Raw genomic sequence first — 25,196 nt, 5'->3', positions numbered from 1 at the left:
CATTTCTCAAATATGGTTTCTTCACTTTAACAAAGTAAAATTGCTAAATCAGTAAGCAATATAATGGTATACTAACATTAATAATTATTATTAATTGGAGAGTTTGAGATTTCAGAAATCTTTTTGAAAATTAAAGATTTCTCCCTTGTCATACGAAGTCATTGAGAAAATGACTTTTGGTGAATGTTGTAGATATATTACGGTAACACGGTAGACATAATACAGTATTTTTAAAAATTTACTCTTTGAGACACAAAATTTACAAACATGCTATGGGTTTCAATACTGCAGCTTTTATGCAAGAGTTTTGAATTTGAAGATATAAAGTGTGTACACTACAAGAACATAAAAACTTTGGTCTCAATGTCAGTTCCGCACTTTCAATCTAAGTTCAGTTAAAATTTCATGTGAACATGAGATTTCATGTGTAAATGAGACATTAAGAGATATTCTCTTATTTCTGTAATTCTTCTAAAATATTGCATTTATCAAATTTTTATCAGCGAAGAAACATTACAGAAATAACATTAAAACAGTGAAAAATTGAGCAAGTAATATTTTGTTAATATAAAAATAAAAATTAGCACTACAATGGAATAAAGCAAAAAATTCAAAATTCAAAAAAGCTATTATGGCACCTAATTTCTCCCTTTCTATTTCCTTTTATATAACGAAATGCTGTGTTAGGAAAAAATTAAAACTTTTGAATTCACTTTTACCAAGGCTTCAAACCACTCCGATTCTCGTTCCGGTTCAGCTAAAATATATATATATATATTGTTTCGATTCCAGTTTTTGTTCCACAAAAAATAAGTTTACGATTCAGTTACAAATGAATGATTTATTTTATGTGTATTCTTATTTGTACGACAGATATAATTCTATTCTAGCTATAATAGCAATGTACTTGTAGTGATAATTATATGGTTGATGTATTAGAAAATATTTATCTACTGGTTATGAAAAAAACTAAAGATGTATCAAACCAAAAAGTTTTTGGGGGTCGATTCAGAAGCTTGTTCTGACCAAAATAATGTTTTGTTCAAGTTTACAGTTCAGTTCCAGTTCGAAGCCTTTTTATTACACATCAGAAACAATAGATTGGCAAAAACACTGATGCTAAAAAATAAAAAGTTTTGTGAAAAACAGAAAATAAAAGTAAATTTTAAAATAATTCATTTTTTAATTCATCAGCTTAAAATTACGAGGAAAAAAAAGTTTCATGTTTCACTTCCAATCATTTATGATGCATAGTGTATAATTTAAAGAAAAGCTGTTAACAATAGTTTTGTTCTTGGTATCTTTTTCACCATTTAAAAATTTGGTCCTTGTTTTTGAATTGAAATAGTATATCACTAAAACAGGTGGCATTATATTGAAACTCCACCACATAAAATAATGTATATGCATGCAATAAAAGCAGCATTTCAACATTTCAGGCAAAAATGCTTTTTCAAAACATCATAGCAAAAATTTATTACAAATGCATCAAGACTAAAGACAAATGTAAATAGCATGGCAAAATAAATGCTTAGTTTAAAAAAAAAACTTCGCAAATGACACTTAATTTTGGATTGTTAAAAACATAACGCAAGATCCACAGAAAATACATTTATCATACACGTTACTGATAATTCTGCAATTCATTCAAAAATAATTTTGCATTGAAATTAGTAAAATAAACCATCTACTCCTTTTTTGGTTTAGGTGATGTTGATGGGATAACTTTGCCCACAACCGATTGTGTAGCAGATACCACGCCAGTACCAACAGTGTAGGTTGTAGACGCAGCCCATTTTACTGATCCGACACCCAGTCCAACTGCTCCAGACCCAAGGCTGAACAGTCCTGATGACACTCGCCAAATCAAACCAGACTGTGGTGCTTCAGATTCCATACCTAAAATGGCAAACATTTTAGCTCACATTTTTAAATAAGTTCTAGAGAAAAAAAAATTATCTCAAAAAACAACTGTTTAAATACCAGTTCAACATATAAACATTAATGAGCAACATTTTTTAAAAAATAATATGTAACAATACACTAAGTCCGACAAAGCCACCACACTAAAACAACCTTGAAATACACCAAAAAACATCGCCAGCTCAGTCAATTCCAACCGAGGACTGCAGATTCGTGCTTATTAGCACTCATCAGCCCGGCTTAGGAAAGCGACTGAGCTGGAGGTGGAAAACCTCTTAAGGAAGCCAAGAGTGCCAAACAAACTCTTGACACTCTTGGCTTCCTTAACTGGTACCAGTTTGTTTGGCACTCTTGGCTTCCTTAATAGGTTTTCCACTTCCAGCTCATTCACTTCCTATGCCGGGCTGCCGAGTGCTAATAAGCACGAAACTGCAGTCCTCCTCTGGAATTGACTGAGCTGACGGTGTATTTCATGTATTTCTGCCTTAGCCCTGGCTAATGGACGGTAACTTACTGAATAAAACAACCTTGGTTTAGCAATATCAAACAGAATTTCCCACAAACTGTGGGAAATAATTGGGCTTAGAAATTTCTCCTAGCTGTTAAGGATTTTGTCAGAGCCTGATAATACATATTGTTGCCTCAGAGCAACAGTAGGATATCTTGAGAGTTTTAATGGGATAAGATGTTTTAGTGTTGATCTGAGGCGACGATATATTAAAATTTGAAAGTAAATTTATTAGATGGGAAAATGTATACTGTATTGGTTCTCTAAACATTAGACGAATTTATTCATATTATGCCTAGAGGAAAGGAAATTGCCTAAACACCAAATGTAAGAATTAATCAATTAAAAAATTGTAACAGTACAACAATAAGCAATACATTATCTGCAAAGCTTCTGATGATAATACTGACAAGATTTCAGATTTTAGTTCCTACATGGAAAATTTAAAAATGTAGTAATTCAAAAAGTTTGGTGCTATACAAGTTTGGTAGCAGCAATTTCCATCTTGGATTAGCTCAGAAATACTATGTTGCACTTTCAAAAAAGTAAGTATTCACAGCTAGATATGCTTTTAGTTTCACATTTAACTTGCAAATCGGTAGTTTTTTTAAATCCACATTTAATTTTTTTTTTTTATCCAGCAATATCAATGATGAAAAATGAAATTTTATAAAGAAAAATTCCCCATCAAACTATCTTTTATAAAAAGTCAATTGGCTTTTCAGTGCCTACATATATATAGTGTATTCTACGGTATCTGTGGCCGATTTAATAATGTTCTTATAGCTTCTTATATAGCTTTTTATTGTGTTCAAAGCATGCAGTGCACCTTCGAGCTGGTAATGAACCATTATGCGTACTGCATACGATGAATTTTTAGCTGTACAGCGCATGACTGACAGCACAAGTATTTTGCTCAGCTACCAAGCCTGATAGCTGTGTAGTTGAATGGCGAAAGCACACTCTCCATAATATGATGGTCTGCGGTTCAATATCCAACAGTGTCATTTTTCAAAACCTCAATTTAAAAAAAAAAATTTGTTTAATTTTTAGTTTTACTGAATTACATTTTTTTTTCTTTTATCAATGATCAAAGCATAAAATAGTCTCTTCTGAAGTAGAAATTTGTGTTTTAACTGCAGTTTGTTTAAAAATAGAAAATATTTGAATATAATTGTGTTACTTTATCCCTCATTTTCTATTAAAAGCATATGTTCATTTTAATTGCAATTACTTTTTTTAATGTTAATTATAAATCTTAGTTTCTACTTAAATTACATTTTTTAATTTTTTATCGCGTAATAAATAATTTTTAAAAAAAATAAAATGACAAAGAGGCCATAAAAAGAACTATTCATCAAAAACGTGCAAAGACTTTTATTTTTATTTTGCACATTTTAAGAATTCATTGGTTATTCACATCCTTGTCCTGCTTATATCAGTATAAGCTGACATAAAAATGTTTAAAGTGAACTAGTTATAAATTTTATTACTTTTATTTAATTTTGTTACCAACAAAAATAGGTTTAGTAGCAAAATCACTTTGATTACAAAACCTATTTTCACAGAATGTATAAAATAATGCAGTATTGCTTTAAGATATTGGGAACATATAGATGATTGAAAATTAGGTTTAAGGCAACAAAATATTTTTTTAATTCAAGATGATATTTTTCAATATTGTGAAAATTTCGAAGTGATAGTTCCAAATTTTTAATCAAGTGTAGCATAGCAGCAATTTTTCTTAACACTTTAAAAATATATTCAAACTATTTTTTGTTTTTTTTTAAATTTATCAGGTAAAAATTCCTACTTTTATGAAAATCTAAGCTTTGGTTCTCTTTCAGTCCTGCCCATATAAAATCAAGGTGTTTTCCCAAAAACGGAAACAGCCTACAGCTATCCAACATCGGCAAATTATCAGATTGTCCTTTGATGAATCCTTGTTCCGTCACCAAAGAAGAAATGAGGTAGTGAGAAGCAAAGGGATGCAAGTGGACTGTTTTATGTTTCGAATAAAACGCGTTTAAAGATCAGATCCTAGGTAGGCTTTCATTGAATTTTTTTTTATAAATCATGCTATACAGCAGCAGCTACCAGGGCTACTAGTACAATCTCTTGCCCCAAGACAGAGGAGAGGTTCACCTACCATTTGTACTGGTTGCCTCCAAATTTTTAATTTTGCCACTGGCATCCCTTTGCTTCTCACTGCCTCGAATGTTGTTTTATTATTTTGTAAAAGGAAATGAAAAAGAAAGCATAAACCACAGATTATAACAAGAGCCAAAAACAATGTGTAGGGAATTGCATTGATACTATCGCATCACGTTAACGACAGACGAGAACCTTGCTGGTGTGCATAGTGATGTCACATCTGTGGCCGTGTTGATTCGTTGTGTTTTCGTACTAAATTTTTAGAGTCAACTTTTAAACATTAATAACCTATCATACAGAGCTCTTATAATTCAAAAATAGGTATTGCTTTTCATGAATTTTTCTGATCTACAATTGTGGAACTAAAAATTAAAAACATGCAAATTGCTTGTTCTCATTTAAAAAAAAAATGATTCTTATACATGATTTTCTTATCAGTTCGCTATATAGAATACTATGTGAGAACTTGGGGTCCTTTTTACATCAAACTTGGGGTGACAAAATGGAAAAGACTTATTAATAAAAAAACCAATGAAGTAATAACTAGGTGTTGCTGTTAGGGTTTTTAAAAAATGGCCGATTGAGGGGGGGGGGTTCAAGTTGCCGAAATAAGACCTATAGTAGCCAGGTGGCGAGTGATTATTTTTAGGTCTATTGGCAAATCAACAAACAGCATGTTTAATTCTATTAGAGTCATTTTTCTGAATTAAAAACTTCGGTCGAGGCTTTATGGAACTTGGCACAAATGCATGCTTTTGCTAAAAAATGTTTATTTTAAAGTCAACTATTTTTTTACTCCAGTCAATCAATTTCAGATTAGTTTCAAATGATTATTTGAATTCTATTTCTTACTTTATTCACTGCAAAAACAAAAAAATAGTCATTTAAAAAAAAAGGATGCCTTTAAACCTTAGAAATAAATATCACTTGAGTTTAATGGAATTTATTAAAACATAGACATGACTAGGATTGCCAGATGTCCTGCAGTCTTGCATAATATAGACGAACGCGCGAATGGGGTTGGCAGAAAATTTTTGGCTCTGCAGAAATTTTTTTTTCAAATTGCTAACATTAATTTTTTTTTCAAGGGAATTTTTAAAAAGATCCCAGTTTATTTCTGCTAAAGCCTTTCTCCAAAAGGATTTTAAAGCACATGTGTGAAAAAAATAATGGTTTCGGCATTTTTCTTCAGTTGGCCTCTTTCATATTTGAATATAAATTTAATTCTTTATTCAAGGGTGAGTTAGGCAAAATAATTATTTGCAGAAATTTTTCTAGTTAAGATTTGTGTTCGCAGAAAGCTTTTCATTTTATCTAAGTCTGACGTCCTGGTTTTCAGACAAATTCTGGGTGTCCCTGCTGGTTTAGTTCACTTCCCGGTAAAAGACAAATTTGATTATATTCAGTAAGTTACCACCCATTAGCCAAAGCTAAGGCAGAAATACATGAAATACACCGCCAGCTCAGTCAACTCCAGCCGAGGACTGCAGTTTCGTGCTTATTAGTACTCATCCGCCCGGCATAGGATTAACTGAGCTGGAGGTGGAAAACCTCTTAAGGAAGCCAAGAATGCCAAACAAACTGGTAGCTAATATAGAATTAGCACTGACCTGAAACTGCAGTCCTCGGCTGAAATGACTGAGCTGGCGGTGTATTTCATGTAAATTTGATTATAGATGCCCAAAAAAGTCTAAGACTGCGAAAGATTATTTAAAATAATAACTTTATCATTTCTGTACCTCAGAGCCAGACTAAATCCAAAAATTGCAATTTTCTGTTTATTACTGCATTGTATGAAGAATCCTAGTCCGCATCGAGCCATGCAAATGTAATTCTAAATTTTAAAAAACCCTCTGTAATTATTTACCAGTGTTAAAAGAGCGAACGTCCTATCCTATGCATGCACCTGATAAATGTTTTCCCTATCTCCTGTAAAGTAGCGATTATTTGACTTACGTTAGTCATACTCTGAGGTACAGATTTGTAACATTAACTTGTAAAATATTATCTGATTAGCTTATGAAGATCTTTACAGCAAGGTTAAAAATGAAAAAGACTTTTGAAAAAAGTCCTAGCCAATGCAAAGAACCATGTAAATATAGTTCAAATTTTTATTCCTCAATCAAAGTTTTTCTTGTTATTAAAGTAACTTAAAAATAGTAACACGTAGGAAATAAAGTGTTTAAATGTATTTGCTTGCGTCATGTATTATACCCCTGGTTTCGGCTCATAATTAGTAATCATTAGGAGAGGGGGGCATGTTTGGTGTGCCGGTTGAATGTTTCAGAAATCTGGCAAGCCTAAACATGACATTAAGTACTAACATGTTATAACATATAAAAGAGGACCCAGAGATGAATTTTCTCAGAGACTCACTTTTTAAATTATTCTCTTCTGTCGTTGGTTCACCAGTACCACTTTTTTCTTCTTCAGAAGTTTTGCTGCTCTCAGGCTAAAATCAATGTTAAGTTTTGTTAAGTTTTAACACTGAAACTGAAATGCAAGAGCACATTGCACACAATTTAAAAGCTTAATAATATTTGAACAATAAACATTAGAACTATTAATTTGTGTCCAGTTCTATTCAATACGAGTTTAATTTCTATAAATTCCACTATTAAAGAATTTTCTAAATAATACGAGTTCAAATAAATCTACAGATATATAACTTACACACATCAATAAACTGACATTTAAAACTTCAATGATACTTCAAGTTCTAGTAAAAAAAAAAAAAAAACACTATGTTCTATCATTACATGGTTAAAACCTTGAAAATACTTCGAATTTCAATACATTTCAGAGACAAAAAGACCTTTTCTCAATCATTAAACAGAAAACAAACAGAATAAAATATTATCTATAAAAAACTTGATTTTTTTAAAAGATAGGCTATGAGTACATTGGAAATTGAGAACAATTAGTGGGAGAGGGATAGGGGAAGATGAAATCGGTGCAAGGGTATGGGAAAGAAATGGCAGGACGATTGAAATTTTAAGCAAAGGTTGAAATACATCAACAGAGCTATAGTTTCCAATAGATTAAAGTAATACCTATAGGGATAGTAGCATGGTTACATAACTTGTTATATAATAACTTGGTTCAACAAAATCATTTGAAGTTAAATTAGGCTCTCAAAGGTGGAACATATTATGGTACTTGCCCGTGAAGCCCAGCTTACATGCTCTCTAGTTCCAGGGGCCCCCAAAACTGACAGAATATGTAGAAATTAGTACTAAAATATGGCATTAATTTATTTATTACAGTGTTTAACTTCAATAGCGATTTATAAAGTGTATAGCATGTGGCTTTTAACATTAAAACAGCTATTTTTTTCTATGTGCACTCTGGCCTGTAGTATATGCAGGCTCATAACAAGTAGGAAAAATTATGTAGGAGTTTGAAAAGAAAAATGTATAGAGGAGTTTGGTAGAAAAATATACAGAAATTTCGAAAAAGTATAGGATCTAGTAGGTATATGTAAAACGAGCTGATGTGTGCATCACATGACTTCCTTTTACTCCAATTTAATGTCGTTTTCCCATTATTGGCACTGCCAAGTGTCTGCCAAATTATAACACTACTTGAGTATCCATCGAAATTAACAATGATTTCCCCCCCAAAAAGGGGCAAAAGACCCCTTTAGAAACACCCGAATGCAATCAAAAGGGGAGGTGCACAACTAGACCCCATTAGGAGTCTAGGTACCAAATTTCAACTTTCTAGGATGTACCATTCTTGAGTTATGCGACATACATACGCAACATACACACATACGTACATAGGGACAGCACGAGAAAAGTTATTGCAATTAACTCGGGGAATGTCAAAATGGATATTTCAAGTGTTTATACGTTATTAGGCACTTATCCGCGTGTGGTCGGGTTGAAAAAAAAACTCAACATTAATTCAGTGGTGAGCTATATGGAAATTAAGGCCGAATTTTGAGTGAAAAATTTTTTGTGATTACAATACTTCCTTTTTTGGAAAAGGAAGAAAAAAAAACAGCGTCATTATTAATACAATTCTATATCATGCATGAAGCAATGTGAGTCACAGATGTGAGAGCAAATGAATTTTCGTACCCACGGCCACCTATATGAATCATGTTGGTTTAAGACTATTTTGATTCAATTTAGAAAAATTGTGTGTGTTTCTCTTTTTACTTTTTTAAAAGTGCAAATTCAACATACAATTTACGAGAACTTTAATAAATTTTTGGTCAAAACAGATATCATTAGAAGTATACCGCACACTTAAAATATCCATTCTCTGATTATTTAAAGAATTTTGTCACAAAACAATATGAAAAAACAATTACAAAAATTCAGATTCTCACGTGCTTTGAAAAATGCAAATCTTGTTGATCACTAAAACTAGGTAACAATTATTTTGGGCATTCTTTTTCAATGTCATAAATCACAACCCCTAGTCCTCGGTATTGGTACCTCATTGCTACAATGCAAACACTAACGATTAAAAGTCCTGTCGACTCCACGTCTCTCCTCTCACTGATTTTGTTGGAATCATGAGAAAATCGTTACAAAAAGTGTGAAAAACTCTGCCTCCCCTTCGTTTTACTATTTAAAGAAAAAAACTAACTTTATTAAACGAAGGCAAAGAAAAAAAGACTGCGCTAATGCATCACGTTTGTGGGAAGGGGGTCAGTCTCATATGCTTGATTCATTAAGGCGGCAGGTTTGATTCAAATAGTCAGTACTTTTTTAATGTTAAAACTGGACTTTGTGTTGTTTTTGAGAAACTGATTCATTAAAGTGGCTGATTCAGTTACCTGGCGCTCAGTGTAATGGGATTATCTATAATGTCAGTCTTGCATAATATAGACAAACGTGCGAACTGTGTTCACAGAAAATTTTGGGCTCTGCAAAAATTTTTTGTCAAACTGCCAACGTTAACTTTAAAAAAAATAATAAAAAATTTAAACGAATTTTTAAAAAAATCCTAGTTTATTTTTGTTAAAACCTTTCTCCAAAAGCCTTTTAAAGCACACATGTGAAAAAAAATAATGGTTTTGGCAGTTTTTTTCAGTTGGTGAAAATTAAGCACAAATAATATATTATTGTAAAAATAATTAAATGATTGTTTTTAGCACTTTTTTTTTTTTTTTTTGGCATATTTCATATTTGAATATAAATTTAATTCTTTATAAAAGGGTGAGTTAAGCAAAATAATTATTTGCAGAAAATTTTCCAGTTAGGATTTGTGTTCGCGGAAAGCTTTTCATTTTATCTAAGTTTGCATAATGTGTGTATTATTATGCTAGTTAATATGTATATACATGTACACATATGTATAAAGAGTGAATCTGACCTAATCTGCCAAACGAAAGGGGGCGTTAGAAGAGTCCAAGTGGAGCATAGAGCTATCCATTATCCTGTCCAATTTGTAACCATGACCGAGTAAATGGAAAAAAAATGAGTCAAAAAAAAAAAAAAAATCTGAGACAAAGACCAATTTTTGAAATTCTTGGAAAATCTACACACAAAATAAGTACATATTAGTACCTACTAAAATCTGTGCATGGCATTTTCAAAAATAATCATTTGAGCTACAACCAGTCATTTGAACTACATGTAAGATTAAAAGCTTTCAAAATCTTCACAGCAGTACAAAGTTAACATGTTGTTATACTGTTAAAATTACAAAGTAAACTCATTAAAAGAAAAATAAAATGAAAACAAGTTAAAAGTTGCAAGTAAAATCAACTATATTTTGTATATTTCATAAAAATAATCAAACAGAAGTTTAATTTTTAATACATATGATAACATTTAAGATGTAAGAGTGCACAGTGCAGGGGAGAAAGAGGAAAAAATTGGATCAAAGGTTTTTGCATTTTTGGGTAACAATTAACATCCGACGAAAAAAGCCATAAGAGTTAGTGAGAAAATATAGGAAATATAATAGGAGAATGTCTGACAAATTGTGAAAATATAGGAAATATAGGAGATATAGAAGGACTATGATGTCCTCTTTCTTGTAAAAAGTTCGGGACGCGGGAAGAAACTGGACAAAATGAAAAATAATCTGATTATGCATACAGACATTTATTGTTATGGTGTAAAAATATTAGTATATTATTCTAATACATTTTCTATTATGAATTAATCATTTAATTAAAATAGAATCATTAGCTTTGGAATTTCATAAAGCTAAAAAAAATTACACATTGTGCAGCTAATTTTAGATTATAATTTACTTAAAAGTAATAAAATTTAACAATGTGAATAAGCTATTGGGCATGATTAGACTATTATATACAATAGTAAAAAATAAACTCAATGGGAAAGTCAAATGAAATGCTTGGAGACATACAAACAAAACAAAGATTTATAGACTAAAAATATTTTATAACTGTTATATTTTTTGAGTTTTTACTGGTGTCACCCATACTAATATATTTATGTACTCAGCATATTTTATGGATACGTTAATGTCTTACAAATTAAGAAAAATTACTACTTGAAAAGGGTTGTGGGTACTCAGAACAGTGTACCGGAAGAAGCTATAATAGGCAAGAGGGTAGATAGCTTTAAACGGGCCAATAATCTTCATTAGGGGCTAATAAATTGACTAGGAACAGCCTAGTCAGAGCCTGTTGCTGATCATCACATTTGTATAGAGTCAACCCTCGTTTATCGCGGTTAATTTGTTCCAGACTTTACCGTGATAACTGAATTTCTGCAAAGTAGGATTCTGTATATATTTTTCTAATTAGAGCACATAAAACGTACTTACGGCAATTTAAATAGTTTTTATCATCGTTAGAGCTCCCTAGACATGAAACAGCACCCTTAGCCACCATTAGATTTGTATTATTTAATATATTGCACAAAATGAGAAAATTAGATTTGTTAGACGTAATAGATATCACATTATTAATTATTGAGAAATAAACTACACACACACACAGTTCTTACACACTACTACTAATCTATGAAAAAAACCTCAACTCTACTCCAATCAGACCACGGCCAATAAGCCCAGAAATGTTATCTCCCCATATTGACGCCGGCCGTGAAAGCCTTAAACAGTATTTAAAAAACCTCAAGTTGTTCGATGATGAATCAATTGTCCGTTAGTAACCGTTCCTATACATTTGCGTGTACAACTTAAAAAGCTAGTACAGTACATTGTTGAACAACATTTACAGATGTATTTAGCCCCTAGTAATAATACAGTGATTTATACTTTGCATTTAGTGCTTAACGGTTAAAATGAGATAGCGATTCCCTACACTTTCTTTGGCGATTTTATACCTACACTCCCTCAACTGGTAAAACTAGCCCCTCAGACCTTACTTAAAAGCTTACCTTACTTAAAAGACATATACTTTGTTATTCTTTTGTAGTAAAAAGTTTATACGAGCGCATAAAAAAGGCTAACTACTGTATTTGAAAAGGAAAAAAAAACTAGAAAAAACCGCGATGTAGTGAAGCCGCAAAAGTCGAAGCGCGAACTAGCGAGGTACAACTGTACTTGTATTGCAAGAACAGATTTCACTTCATGTCAACATTTATTTTATTAATATCAAGTAGTTTTTTTTTTCTTTTTAATATGATTTTTAATGTTTTGAAACCCCAAGCTTTAAAAACTTTTTATTTCTACTTTTTAATTTTATTAATACACTTATTACGGGCAATAAACCTCCATATCACAGATAAACATCTTAAAATTTACAGCTGGTGTGCTTGTTTTATAAATGCTATTAGTATATGATTAATAATTTATTTTCACACTCATTTGATTTATTAACATTTACATAAATTTCAACTGATCTTACTTACAATCAATTGTTTATATACAGCTATTTTATATTAACATATTACTTGAATAGAAAAAATCTATACAATTATTTATTATTTTGAAACTTCAAATTTTTAACTCAAAACTTTCAGATTACTGATGAAGTGGACAAAATGACATTTTGTACGGGACGATTTTTTCCCGCGGTTTTTTCTGGGGTGGACAAGCCCAAGACTATGAGTCCAGTACATGCAATTAGAAAAAAGGTGTGTAGTTACAACTATATAACAGTTTTGTTGATTGTACTGCTCAGGAGGACCCCTGCAGGTGCACCTTGCTTACTGTCCTAAAATTCCTAAATCGGGGCCCTGGGCACAATCAATAATTTTGTGCACCTCAAGTTTCCTTCCTGCAAGATCGGCAGAGCCAAAATGATTTAGTGTCTACTATGTATTGTTACTATGAGCATATTATTGAACTCGCAACTGCTGGACTGTAATGATGTACGTAATGTGATGAACGAGAGTGGCATGTTCAGATCAAGAAGGTCCGAACTTCTAGCAGTTCCCGTGCGCTGGATAGAGATGAGATGGGATCGGACTCAAGCAAAGATATACAATCGTCAATCTCCAAACAAATTCACAGAAAATAAACATTTTCCTACTGTGATAAAATGAAAGGAACATTTAAATCAGTTCAATCATTGTGAAAATTACCCCCCCCCCCCAAAAAAAAAATGCTTATTTATAGTGTTTTTTTGCGATTACTATTGCAGTATGTCATAGAGTAATGCATTTGGAGTGGAGCATTTTGAGAAAATTTGGAAACTTCTGCTAATGAAGAACATTTGACTTAACATATTTCATTAACAGAGAGATAATGTCAGACTGTAGAAGGCTCGGTTTTTGATACAAGAAAGTTTCCTTCAGCTCGGGCGGGCTCGAATTTTGGTTCGAGACAATATCACCCGGGCTCGGTAACAAATTCTTGGGCTCGGGCCCTCAAAAATGAGCCCGAACTCATCTCTAGCGTTGGATAGCGAGCAGGAGGTGGCAAGCCTCTGGTTTCATTATATTAATTGGTACCATACCCAGGAGCAATTAGGTCAAGCACCATCTGTGTTTAAAAATAGAACCACTTATACTGCAGTGTGCAGGTAAAGGGCAGTAACTGCAAATTTTTCATTTTTTTGCATTTTTGTCATCTATTGTACGTTATTTTTATTGTACAAGCTCGCTTATTTGGTTTCCACTGAAAAAAATGCGCGAAAAAGATGTCCAGTTCCAACATTTCCCAATTGTTAGTATTAAATCCAAAACGCGTTTCTTCAAATATCTCGAAAACTCATTTCTGAAGATACTGCTGTTTACCTGCACACGGCAGTATACATGAAGAAATTTGCACTAAGTTTTGAGTTTCTATCAGAGAGGAATCAAGATCAGATTTTTTCTATTTCAACCATGATAAAATAAGAACTTTAAAAAGTGTATTTAAATTGTTATAACCCGTAAAAATCTTATAAAATAACGTGAAATAAAGAATATTAAAGTAGTAGGTAACTGGGAAACAGAACATTCGAAGAAGTAAAAAAATATTTTTTGATCACCAATTTATAATACAAGTAAGATATTAGTAACCAACACACTGGGTTACTAATATCTTACACTTTAGTGAAATAGATATGCAGTTACCTACCAGCCCAAAGGACTCCACACTTGTTGTCAGATATTTGTCTAATATTCCACAACAGAAATAAACATTGTGAACTTGAATAATTTGTGGGCGTCAATCCGTCATCGAAATCAAATAAAATGTTACTCTAAGTTCTTTACGTTTTATTGATCGCGTTAAAACAAATAGTATAAACTTGTTTCATATTAAACATCTCAGTGCGGATTCTTTCAAAAAGAAAAACTCATTTTCAGATTAAAAAAATTACACCAATCAGAAAAGTTATCTAATATACTATGAAAATTGGAATCGAAAAAATATTTTATGAAAAATTCTTCAGTGACAGATTATGTTATCTTGCAGGCGTGGTTTACGAGATCGTTAGTGATTAAAGAAAAGTGGAATCTGTCCCTTCCCTTCATAAATATCAATAAACAAAGCCAAATAAACTAAGATATTTAAAAACATTTGTGAGAGAAAAATTCTTACTTTTTTTAAACAAGCAGTAATTGGCTGTATCACTCTTGGTACCAAATTCGCTATAGTTGTCATTTTGATTTCAAAATTCACCTCTGAAATAAAAATCAAATAAAGTTTTCAATGGTGAATCCTTTTTCAAGTGTACACGCATCAGATTGGGAAAAAATTTGGGTGTAAATACTTTCTATAAGTACGCAGAAAGATTTACTTTTACCCAACGCACTTGGAAAATACAACCAGAAAAATAAAAGTAAACAACAGCTGTATGCTGAGTTGGTGAGTTGCGCGTGTTGAGAACTGAACTGCCAATTCGTGATTTCTAATGTGAAAAATAAACATGGGACTTTTAACTGGGCTGAGTGGAGTGTAGTTTAAGTGGAGCGCCTTCTCATGCCCCCAACTGTCGAACAGAAGAAATTCATTACGAACAAACTTTTATCCTCAATAATGTTCTTTACTTTCAGTACAAAAGCACTTCCAGGTGCATGGGCGTAGCCAAAGGAGGGCAGGGGGGCCAACTGCAACTCCCTAGGTAGAGCATTTTTGATTCGTTGTCCTAATGCAGTTTTTTTTTTGAGCAATCACGATTGCTTATTGTTCTCATTCGACCGTTTTTGTTGTTCCGTGCCTTTTTCAGCTTAGACGAGAAGCCTCTGCAGCACCACCGCCCACCGTCCTCTGCAGGCGGCGCCGCCCGGCTGCTCCTATCCTGAGCTATTCGCTTCTCCTGGTCGGAGGCGTCCATGTCCTACACACACGCACGCTCACACACTCACACACATACACGCCTACGTGCATACACACAGGTCTACGCACACACACAAGCCTACGCACTTACACACACAACTATGCACACGTAACCGCCCAGGAGGAGAGGCAGGCTGGGAGGGGGGGGACAGGAGCTGTTTCTAGAAACAATAACTCCAATGAGTAGGGTCCTGTCTCAGTTCGTGATTGCGAAAAACATAATTTGAATTCAAAATTTCAAACTCAAATTAATTTTTTTATATTGCACTTTTTCTTTTTTTTTCAAACTGAAATTTTTATTTCTTAAAGAAATACTTTCTCCTCATTTATTGGGGAGCTCTGTCCTTGCTCACTTTTAAAACTTTCGCAGGGGGTGCCCACCCCCTAAAAGCAAGGGTGCCCCATAAATATCGCGAATTCCCCCCCCCCCAAAAAAAGGTAAAATACCCCTCAAAACCACCCTAAAAACTTATTCAGTGCCGCAGCCTGCGCCATGACCTCCCCCCTCCCAGGTGGTCACCCCTGGCTTTTGGCAGTCTAGTTCGAGGATTTTGCCACTCCCCTCCTACCTGAGGAAGCTCAGAATCTTCGGCGGTGAGGCATAGTGGCCTGATTCGTAGGGTTTCGGACTCATGACCGAAGGGACCCAGGCTTGATTCCAAACGGTTAACGATTCTTCATGATCATTAATGGTAATTAGGTACGTTAAATGTTGAGGTCACAAAATTTTCCAAATGAATCAATATACCTATGGGGCTGCTTGATCAGGATTGCTCAGCTTCTGGTCTGGATCAAAAAATCAGAGCTGTCTTCAGGGTCTCATCCAACCGGTTAAACCGCAAATAGTGGTAGGTATAGAGGACTCTCGAGTGTGGGAAGAGCCTCCGAATGTATACCTAAGTGACACTCCGCCTGTGACTTCTTGGTGGTGTTTTGCCAAATTTGACAACGGAGTGTACTGGCAATTTTTCGACAAATTTGGAAATCTATTTGGCTATATATCGCCAAATGTACCTGATTGACAACTGATAATTTCAATGGTATAGGGCGAAATGGCATCCTCTGAATATCCTATTTCCAACGGTACCTGTGTCGGCTCTGGGAGCTATTGAAAATCAGGAGAGGCAAGCCTGTCGTTGGATGCAAGAGGGGAGGTCATTCGGGTCATTACCCCCCCCCCCCTTCCCCCCCAGCTATGAAAGGTAATGTTTTTACATGAAGTGGAAGTGGTTTTCATAGTTTTCTGATAAAATACACCCTTTGCCCCCTTCTTTAGAAAAATTCAAAATGACTAGAATGGAGATAGGGTTACAGTCACACAGACATACGAATGGGCCAGTTATTTGGGGGATCATGGAGGGGGGTCAACTGACAACCCCTGAATTTCAAAAACAATGTAAATGTGCATTTTGCATGTTTTTTCTCTAGAACATGCATCGAGTATAAATACTCTGCCTCCCCCCTCTGAAAAACTTAGAAATGATGAGCCTGGAGTCAACCAGATTTTTACCATACAGAAGGCTTGGTACAAGTTTCTCAATTTAGCATTATTTCACAAAAGTTTACGAGTAAGAAAAGGAAATATGAAATAGAGCAGATTGAAACACTTTAAGAAAAGAGTGACGAGTTGCTAAATGCTCTTTACGTTCTTAAAACTGCTCTGGAGTTGAGTGCAGGATATCTGCTGTTCTAAATTCTCAGCAACTATGGCAATGTTTTCAAGAAATGGTAGCTGCAACAAATTAGTGCGACCATTTATGTGCCTGCCCTTTTTTCTGAGTAATTACGTTAATTCCCCTTCAATCAAGCATCAAAATTTAATTTTTTTAAAAAATCATCCAGCACTCAACGCACATCAGCCCCTCGAATTAAATTTGCATTTTGATGTCATGAATTCTCAAATTATGTTTTTTGAATCACAAATAGCAGCAAGACCCTACTTGTTGGGTTTCTTGTTTCTACAAATGGCTCTTACCGCAATCATAATTGCGAAAAACATGAGTTGAATTCAAGAAGTAAAAATTTAAATGGGAATGCCAGGGGCTGGATGCTAGGTGTTGTGTGATGCAATGTGGTTTTTGTCTAAAGAGAATAGGAGGGCCTGCATGGGGAGGACGGTGTACCTTAGAAAATGATCCAAAACACCAACTTCAATCAAGTGAATTCAATTAGCAATTGCTCAAAACAGTTATTAATCGGACACGTTTAAAATACAATTAGATTCATCAAACTGTAACAATATATCGAAGGAGTAATTTCCAGGGCAGTAAAATTGTCTTAAGTGAAATAAACCTTTCCCTATTTCCCAAACGATTTCATATATTTTTAATGGCCTTCTACCACTTTTTTTGTTTTGAATGCTTTAAGAAATTTACTGTTATACTTAAAGCTTGATTTGTAACTGTATTCTTTTATTATTATTATTATTGACATTACTTTAAATCAGAGACGAGTGAAGTTTTATTATCTGGCACAATTTTAATAAATTGGGTGTCATTTTTGATAGCTGGAGTCGAATATCAATCTCAGCATCTGCACAACTTCAATATTTAGTTTTAATGGTTGTATTGGTTAAAAATCCAGAACTGTATAGGTAGGTTGCGGCAACTGGAAAGATCCACTTTGCTTTTGCAACGAGCATTTTCTTTCTTCTGTTCCAGACAAATAAAAAAATGGCACTAATTATCCTGGAAGATTATTTTCAAGGTGTATATATATATAGTCTAAATTTATGTCTGTTAAACATTCATATTCACATGATGACAGAGCGTGTGGTTTTATTCTAACAGGAAGTGGTTCAATCTATTCATGCATGATCTTGGAGTATTGTATCTCGTTTTGAGCTCAAAGGACTATGTCATACATCGAAGGTGAAAATTCTAGCTTTCAAAGCATTATTTAAAAATCCAGTCAACGTTTTTCAAACTTTTCTGGGGACCCACCAAGGGGTCTATGGACTACAGTTTGGGAAGCCTTATTTTAAATTCATGTTGAAATGAAAAATCAGATGTGCTTTCAAAAAAAAAAAACTTTCTTATTCTTGCACTGACATAGTCGAAGTTCTTTCATTAACAATGGATGGATTTTTGATCTACATTTCACTTTCAGATTTTTGTGCTTTTCAGTGTTCATTTGCAAAATACAGATTAAAAGTTTCACTCTCACTCAAATATCACTATCGTCAAACTTTTAAGTGGCTTATTTAAAAGTTATGAAGAGAAAGAATGCAGTTCTACTGGAACCCTTCAGCAATCTCTATGGCACCCTGGGGTTCCACAGAACACAATTTAAGAAACGCTGCTATAAGGCAATAACAGAAATTAAAATTTGTATTTGTAAGAATACATATTTTAAGATTCTGTAATGGAGATTTTCTGCTTTTCTTTAATATGACTTTAGAATTACCAAATTCCATAACTTCAAGCCATATAAACGTTTTTATTTAATATCATTTTTTTCAGTGGATATTTACATAATTTTTATGATCCTCAAGATATGCTTGCATGACTAATTCTAAAAAATAGAAGAAGAAAAAAATTAATCTTTTCATAAAAGATTACAAATATATAAATTATACAAAACTTGCAGTACTAATCTTTTATCTGAAATATTTTAAAACTCAAATGACTTTCTATTTTTCTTAAAAATTAGAAACAAATTGTTTATCATAATAGCAAACAAATGAGAAAAATAATTCACAATTCAAAATACCATTTAAGAAAGTGTCAAGAATATGTTTCTTCTACTAAATTATAAAAAAAGAATTTTCTAAAAAAAAAAAGAAGAAGAAGAAGAATAAAGCATTAAAAAAAAATAGAAGTACCGTATATACTCGCATACAACTTGAGCAATTTAGTGTAAAAATGAGGTTCAACACTGGGGGAAAGGTTCAACATAAAGCTAAACTTCTGAAAAAATTTTCAAACAATTCTTAGAAAAACCATTTGAAACTCTGGACACTTTCCTGGTTTTAGTCTCAGTATTTTAAATAAATCTTTTAAAAAATAAATTAATTAATATAATATTATGTTGTCTGCCTATTAATTAAAGATTAATTACCATACAAAATTACCAGGAAAAGTATGGGAGGTTTTCATAGTCTATCTTATTAGGTGTAAGTTATGTGCATTTTTTTAAAAAAGCAATACATTTCCAAGTGGTGAAAAAGAAAATTGTATTGATCTAAAATCAGAACAAAAGCAAAAAATAACAAAAATCCTAACTGCAAAGGAGGACCCTTGATAAATATCGCAACCAATATAACAAAGCCTTTTAGTCAATATGAAAATCGCACCTTTTTGGTCAGAAATGTAACAGTTAAGTACATTTTATTTTCCTTTCTATTAAATTTTAAAAAAAAAGCATTTAATTTCAAAAAAAAGAAAATTAAGCTTAGGGAGGAGGGGGTCGACAATACCTAGTTTTCGATGCCTTCTCTGAAAGTAGAAGGTCAAATTATGCTCGAGTATATACGATATACTATTCTCCAGTTATAAAACAGCATATCTCCTCATTTGCATACATCAGGGATGATCATAAGGAGGAGGGGGGGGGGAGGGTTGTGGAATTCAAAGGGGTGCTATTGCTCATGGAAGGATAGGCTGGACATCCCTGCATACATACGTAAAAAGTTCATGTACACAAACTTCTTTCGGACATGTGCTTTTGCATTATATAAACAGCATTTCATGAAGTAAAAATATTTCAACATTTCTGCAGAGGAATACTGAAATACATAAATGGATGTCATAACTGGTTTGCCAGTATTACGCATAGAGTTCTGCCACGGCCCTGGCTTAAGGGCGGTAACTTACTGTTTATAATACTGAAGTATTTCTGCATTACTAATAGTTACTTGTATGGAAGAAATTGAAATCTATAATTTTACATAATGCTTCAATTACGAGTATAGGTTATGCAATTAGCCATTAGTAAAATTTTCCCAACAAAACAAACAAGCATTATAACTGGAGAAAAGAAAGAAATCAAAAACAAAAATTTAAACAATCTTAAAATTTAAAAATTACACAGTAGCAACCACCTCAAAGTAATTTCTGACAACTGACATTGTTTGAAGCTGTTTGAATTGCAATTGCTTGTCAGTGTTGTAATAAATTTGATGTGTTTGTTTTAACAAACGCATTCAAATAATGACAATTTAGTGATTACAAATAGAGAATACAAATGTTAAAATTCACAAAATAATTAACAAAAGGATAAAACAAGGTAAACAAATACTTTCCCACTTCTGAACTACAGCAATTATTATTATTATACATTCTATCACAGAATTCAGTTTGAAAGATTTTTTCCAAATTCAAAATTCTAGTAGTGCTTGCATATAACAGCAATTTATTCATCTTTCATCAACAGAATATCATTCAAACTACACTTTTTTTTTACATTAAATGTTTTGGCACTAATTTAAGACTATCATATAATGTAGAAATTCCTTTTAAACTGCTCAAAAAATCATTGGCTTTTATTATTGTAAGAAAAACAGAAACATATGAGAGGGAGCATTTTAAGAGATGCATTAATCGAACTTTGTTTTTAAATTATTTAAATTTTACCTGTTTTAAGCAGGAAAACATAATTTTATGACATGTTTAATTTTGTTGAAAAATAATTTTTAAACACCATGTTTGAAACTAATTAACATAAATTTCAGAATGTACTCGAAATGAAATTTATGTATCTTCAAAGTTGTAAACTTGTTTTCCCACTACCATGCATATAATTCTGTACCTAGCAGGATAATGGTTTCGTTTGCATACAGCTATTGGTCGGTAGATCACATGACAGCTAATGACGTCAGTGGTTATTCACTGGTTGTTTATCAACTAATGCTTCATTGAATGCTTTCAGTTGATATGCCGTTACTTGCGCAGACGAATAACCCGCAGGTTAAAAATACTTCATTATTGGTCTAAAATGTCACATAGTTCAATCAACCAATCAACCAGCTTAAATTGTGGTTGACCGGTGGATCAACCTGTGAAGCTATTAGAATTGACGTCGGCAACAACTAGTTACCCGGTAGCTCTATTAGAATGCTACGGTTAGCCACTGGTCGACTGGTAGCGGTATGCGAACGTAACCAATGAAAATATTTTCATACTCTTACAGAAATTAAGACAGACTTACAGAATACCTCCCATAAATAATGAAAAGATTTTTAAAAAGTGTTGAGCCTAAAAGTGGCACTTAATCCTGAATCAAATTGTCAGCTTTACTTAAAGGTATGGGAAATTTTTCTTAATTTTTTTTTCTATCAAATTATGGCAAAGTTTTCTAAGGCAACCCCACCTCGTTCTGGCGAAAACTTGTAATCAAGGGAGTTGGTCACTTAATGGAGGTTGCTCAGAAATAGACATTATTAAACTTTAACAGTCAGTACGTCAGTCAGTACTGACTGACTAACGTACTGATTGACTGACTGACGTACTGACTGTTAAAATTCTATGTCTTAAGTATCATAAAGACATAGAATTTAATATATTATTAATATAACATAAATTAAAAAAAAAAAAAATTTTTTAAGAGCAGATGGAGATCAGTATGTGCTTTTTTCCCCCAAACTTATTTTCAGTTCAAGAAATACCCATTAAATACCCTCACTGATTCAATTAAAAACAGCATTTTTAATTGAACTGACGAGTCTGAAAACCACGACTGTTTCTCAGACTCATTGATTCAACTGTTTTCAGAGCTAGAGAAAAATGTTTTTTGCCTTGCAGCTGAGAGGAAGAAGGTGTTCTAGCTAACACCACTTAAAAAAAAAAAGAAAGGAAAAGAAAAATACTATCCTTAACTAATCAAGGGAATAATGAGGCGATGTGCTTTTACCATAAAGAGGTGTGAAGAATTTCAATGGAAGTGGCCAATTTACATCAGAACAGTAATACCATACAGGTATCACTGTTCACCCTATGAAGAAGTTTGCTGAACATAAGCTGATTCAATAGCAATAAGTCACAAAAAAAATTTCTTGATGGAAGAAAATGTTTTTTTAAAAGTGGTTGCTTAATAGAAAGCAAAGTAACATAATATTACTGAGATAAAATTCAATTCAATTGGAAATTTGGTTGTTTGGAGAGAAATAATATTTTCTGTACATTTTAACAACTTTATAATCATTAGAGGAATTTTATTTATAACTTAAGTTGATTAGACATTCAATAGTTGATATTCTCCTCATGTAGCATTGCTCATAAACTTTGTTGTAACTAAAATAATTTGAGGAAAACTTAAACCCACTTAAGGAACTATATGTATATATATTGATTTATCCAGAGCAGAAATCGCATAATTGTAAAAAAAAAAATTAAAAGTGAGAAACATAAGGAACATAAGCAGATGCAATAAGTGCCAAAACAATTTCACACGATATTCTTCAACAAACTCAAACTAAGCACTACATGTTTTCATTCTAATAAAAACATTACATATGAAGTGAAATAGCACATGAAATCTCCACACCAAGAAATAAACTAATATCAAAATAAAAAACAAATCTCATTCTTTCCCATGACTCATGAGTTAAAAGAATGATGGATTTTTTACATATTTGAAATATGAATCATTCACACATATATTACATTCAAATTCAATGATCTAAAAGTGGAGCACAACCAACACACAAATTATAACGTTCTAAAAAAAAAAATGAACGAAAGAAAGAAACCACACAAAAACTTAAATGCAAAAATGACACATTTTCCCTTTCTATAAAAATGAAAAACTTCATTTCAGCTTTAAGTAGCATTTAATTCAGTACCAAGACTATTAAATATTAAGAACATATTTTAAAGCACAAAGACAGTTAAAGCTTTCAATAGTCCTGAATAATAGGGGAAAAAAAACTCTTGATGAAGCTATAAAATTCAAATTGGTATCACATTGGTAGCTCTAGCTACTTACAGAAAATTATTAATATCTATTTCTTGTATTTTTATCTTCAAGTCACAGTAAAAACTCAATTTATTTCATAGCATTTGGGTAACGTATTAGTTAACTTAAAAAAAAAAAAATGTCTTTTACAAATGTTTGATGAAAACTAAATTACTACAATGCAGAAATCTCCCATTTATAATGAATATACAAGAATAAAATACTTAGAGACACATCTCAGAAAAAAGTAAATATGTTGCGGACGGATAACGTGCATCTTGTGTAGCATCTTAAGCCTGCTTTTTAATACAACTGGCTACTGAGTACATTTAAGAGTTAAACCCTACACTGCATTCAGAGTTCGAATATGAAATGGGTTTTAGTTAAATATTTACATGTAACAATAAGTATGAAATACAATTTGTTTTATAGTAATTTCATGCATAAAATAATTAGTTTGAAAGATTTATTTATTTTTTTAATGCATAGATCATTTTGTTTGCATAATATTAGTTAAAAGCCAATTCACACAGCAATGTCAGCAATTATATACATAATATGCTGACTAATGTCACAAGTTTCAAAAATATGTAATAATATAAAGATGTTCACCAGTGTTTCCATAGGTATAACAGGTTTTTCTAGTTTGTAATTTAAAAAACTTGGTTGTGCACCACATGTAAGCATCGGGTTAATACCAGTTAGAATAGGTAATGTCATTAAAAAGACAGAATGCAATTCCTTAAACAAATCCTACAGGTAAGAGCAAAAAATATAGATATTTTTCAGTGAATATACATTAATAGACTTCATATCATACATACTTATATACAAGATGAATCAAATAGCACATTCCTCAATTATCATACCAAGCACAAGCAATAATTTCTTTTACTAAAATTAAGGTAATTTTTGATTTTGGCACTGGGGGAAAAATCAATAGCACAATTTTTAATTTACTTTTATTAACAAAATTTATGAGAATTTGTCCTCTTATTTTATTTGGTTTATTTTAGCACAGGTGGCTCATACACTTAGAGTAATACTATTTTACTTCAAACAAGTTTACTAACTCATCACAAATTCTTTTTTGCTTTTAACTTTAATTTATGTTCACAATTAAAGTTAAAAGCAAACATAAGAAACATAAAACGACAATAGTTTAAAACTCAAGTACTTTGTTCGCTTAGTCAAATGTGTTCTTTTTATCGTTATATCCAAAGCATGAATTTCAAAAAAAAAAGTCACAGTTAAGGATTGTGCTCTTACATCCTTACACAACGTTTATACATTAAAACTTGAAACTGTTAACAGGGGTGCAAGTGGACTCAAGTAAAATATTCCGAAGACTGAAATTTTCGGAAGCTTGACCCCTTTTACCCTCTTCCGTAAAACCTCTTTCAAATATGCAAATAAAAACCATGGGGAAAAAAACATGTGAAAAGTTTTTTTTTTTCTTTTTAATATAACTTTTCAGTTTTAGAATGCTGCCAAACCAAAAATTTTGGAAATGTCGGAAATTTCGGATCACAAACACCCCTGCTTTTAAGCAAAAAAATGGTTACTTAAACATACAGTCAATTCGTGATAACTCGAATATTACCATAAATCAAAATTTTTATCAAGTCCCGACCCCCTTGTCTTTAATTCCATGCTAATCATTCTCAATATCTTGATGTTAACTTCCTTTAACTCGAAGTTTTTTCAAAAATGACTTTAAATTTATTTTGAAAGAATGGGGAAAAAAAAAACAAACAAATAAATAACTATGAGAGAAAAATTAATTTACCTTCACTTGCAATACCGGCACAATAGACCTTCTAAGCAAGAGAACGCCTGTTGAGCCAATGTGCGATAAATTACACATGCAGAAATGGCTTGTTTTCTTTTGTTGTACTGTACTGTTTACACTTTGACATGTTGCTGGACTACGAATTTGCTTTTAAGCTGTCAAGTCAACTTATTGTACCTTTACTCAAAGGCTGATCTAAGTTAAGATGTGATCCCCTTCATTTTTTAATTCAATCATTAACTGATAAGTTCCTGAGAGACA

General features: G+C 32.4%; 1 protein-coding gene across 1 annotated transcript; it reads right to left on the bottom strand.

Annotated features, from left to right (window-relative positions):
* Nucleotides 1-980: 980 nt before the first annotated feature.
* On the bottom strand, nt 981-14,806 carry LOC129226977 (transmembrane protein 263-like). Its single transcript, XM_054861609.1, has 3 exons — nt 14,513-14,806; nt 6,962-7,037; nt 981-1,899 (listed from the first exon to the last, which is right to left on the bottom strand). The coding sequence occupies exons 1-3, from the start codon at nt 14,573-14,575 to the stop codon at nt 1,688-1,690; spliced, it is 351 nt and encodes a 116-aa protein (XP_054717584.1). The 5' UTR covers nt 14,576-14,806; the 3' UTR covers nt 981-1,687.
* Nucleotides 14,807-25,196: the final 10,390 nt, after the last annotated feature.

The sequence above is a fragment of the Uloborus diversus genome, chromosome 1 (assembly GCF_026930045.1).
Source record: "Uloborus diversus isolate 005 chromosome 1, Udiv.v.3.1, whole genome shotgun sequence".
Classification (NCBI taxonomy): domain Eukaryota; kingdom Metazoa; phylum Arthropoda; class Arachnida; order Araneae; family Uloboridae; genus Uloborus; species Uloborus diversus.
Note: the sequence above shows the minus strand (reverse complement) of the source record. Positions and strands in the feature narration are given on the sequence as shown.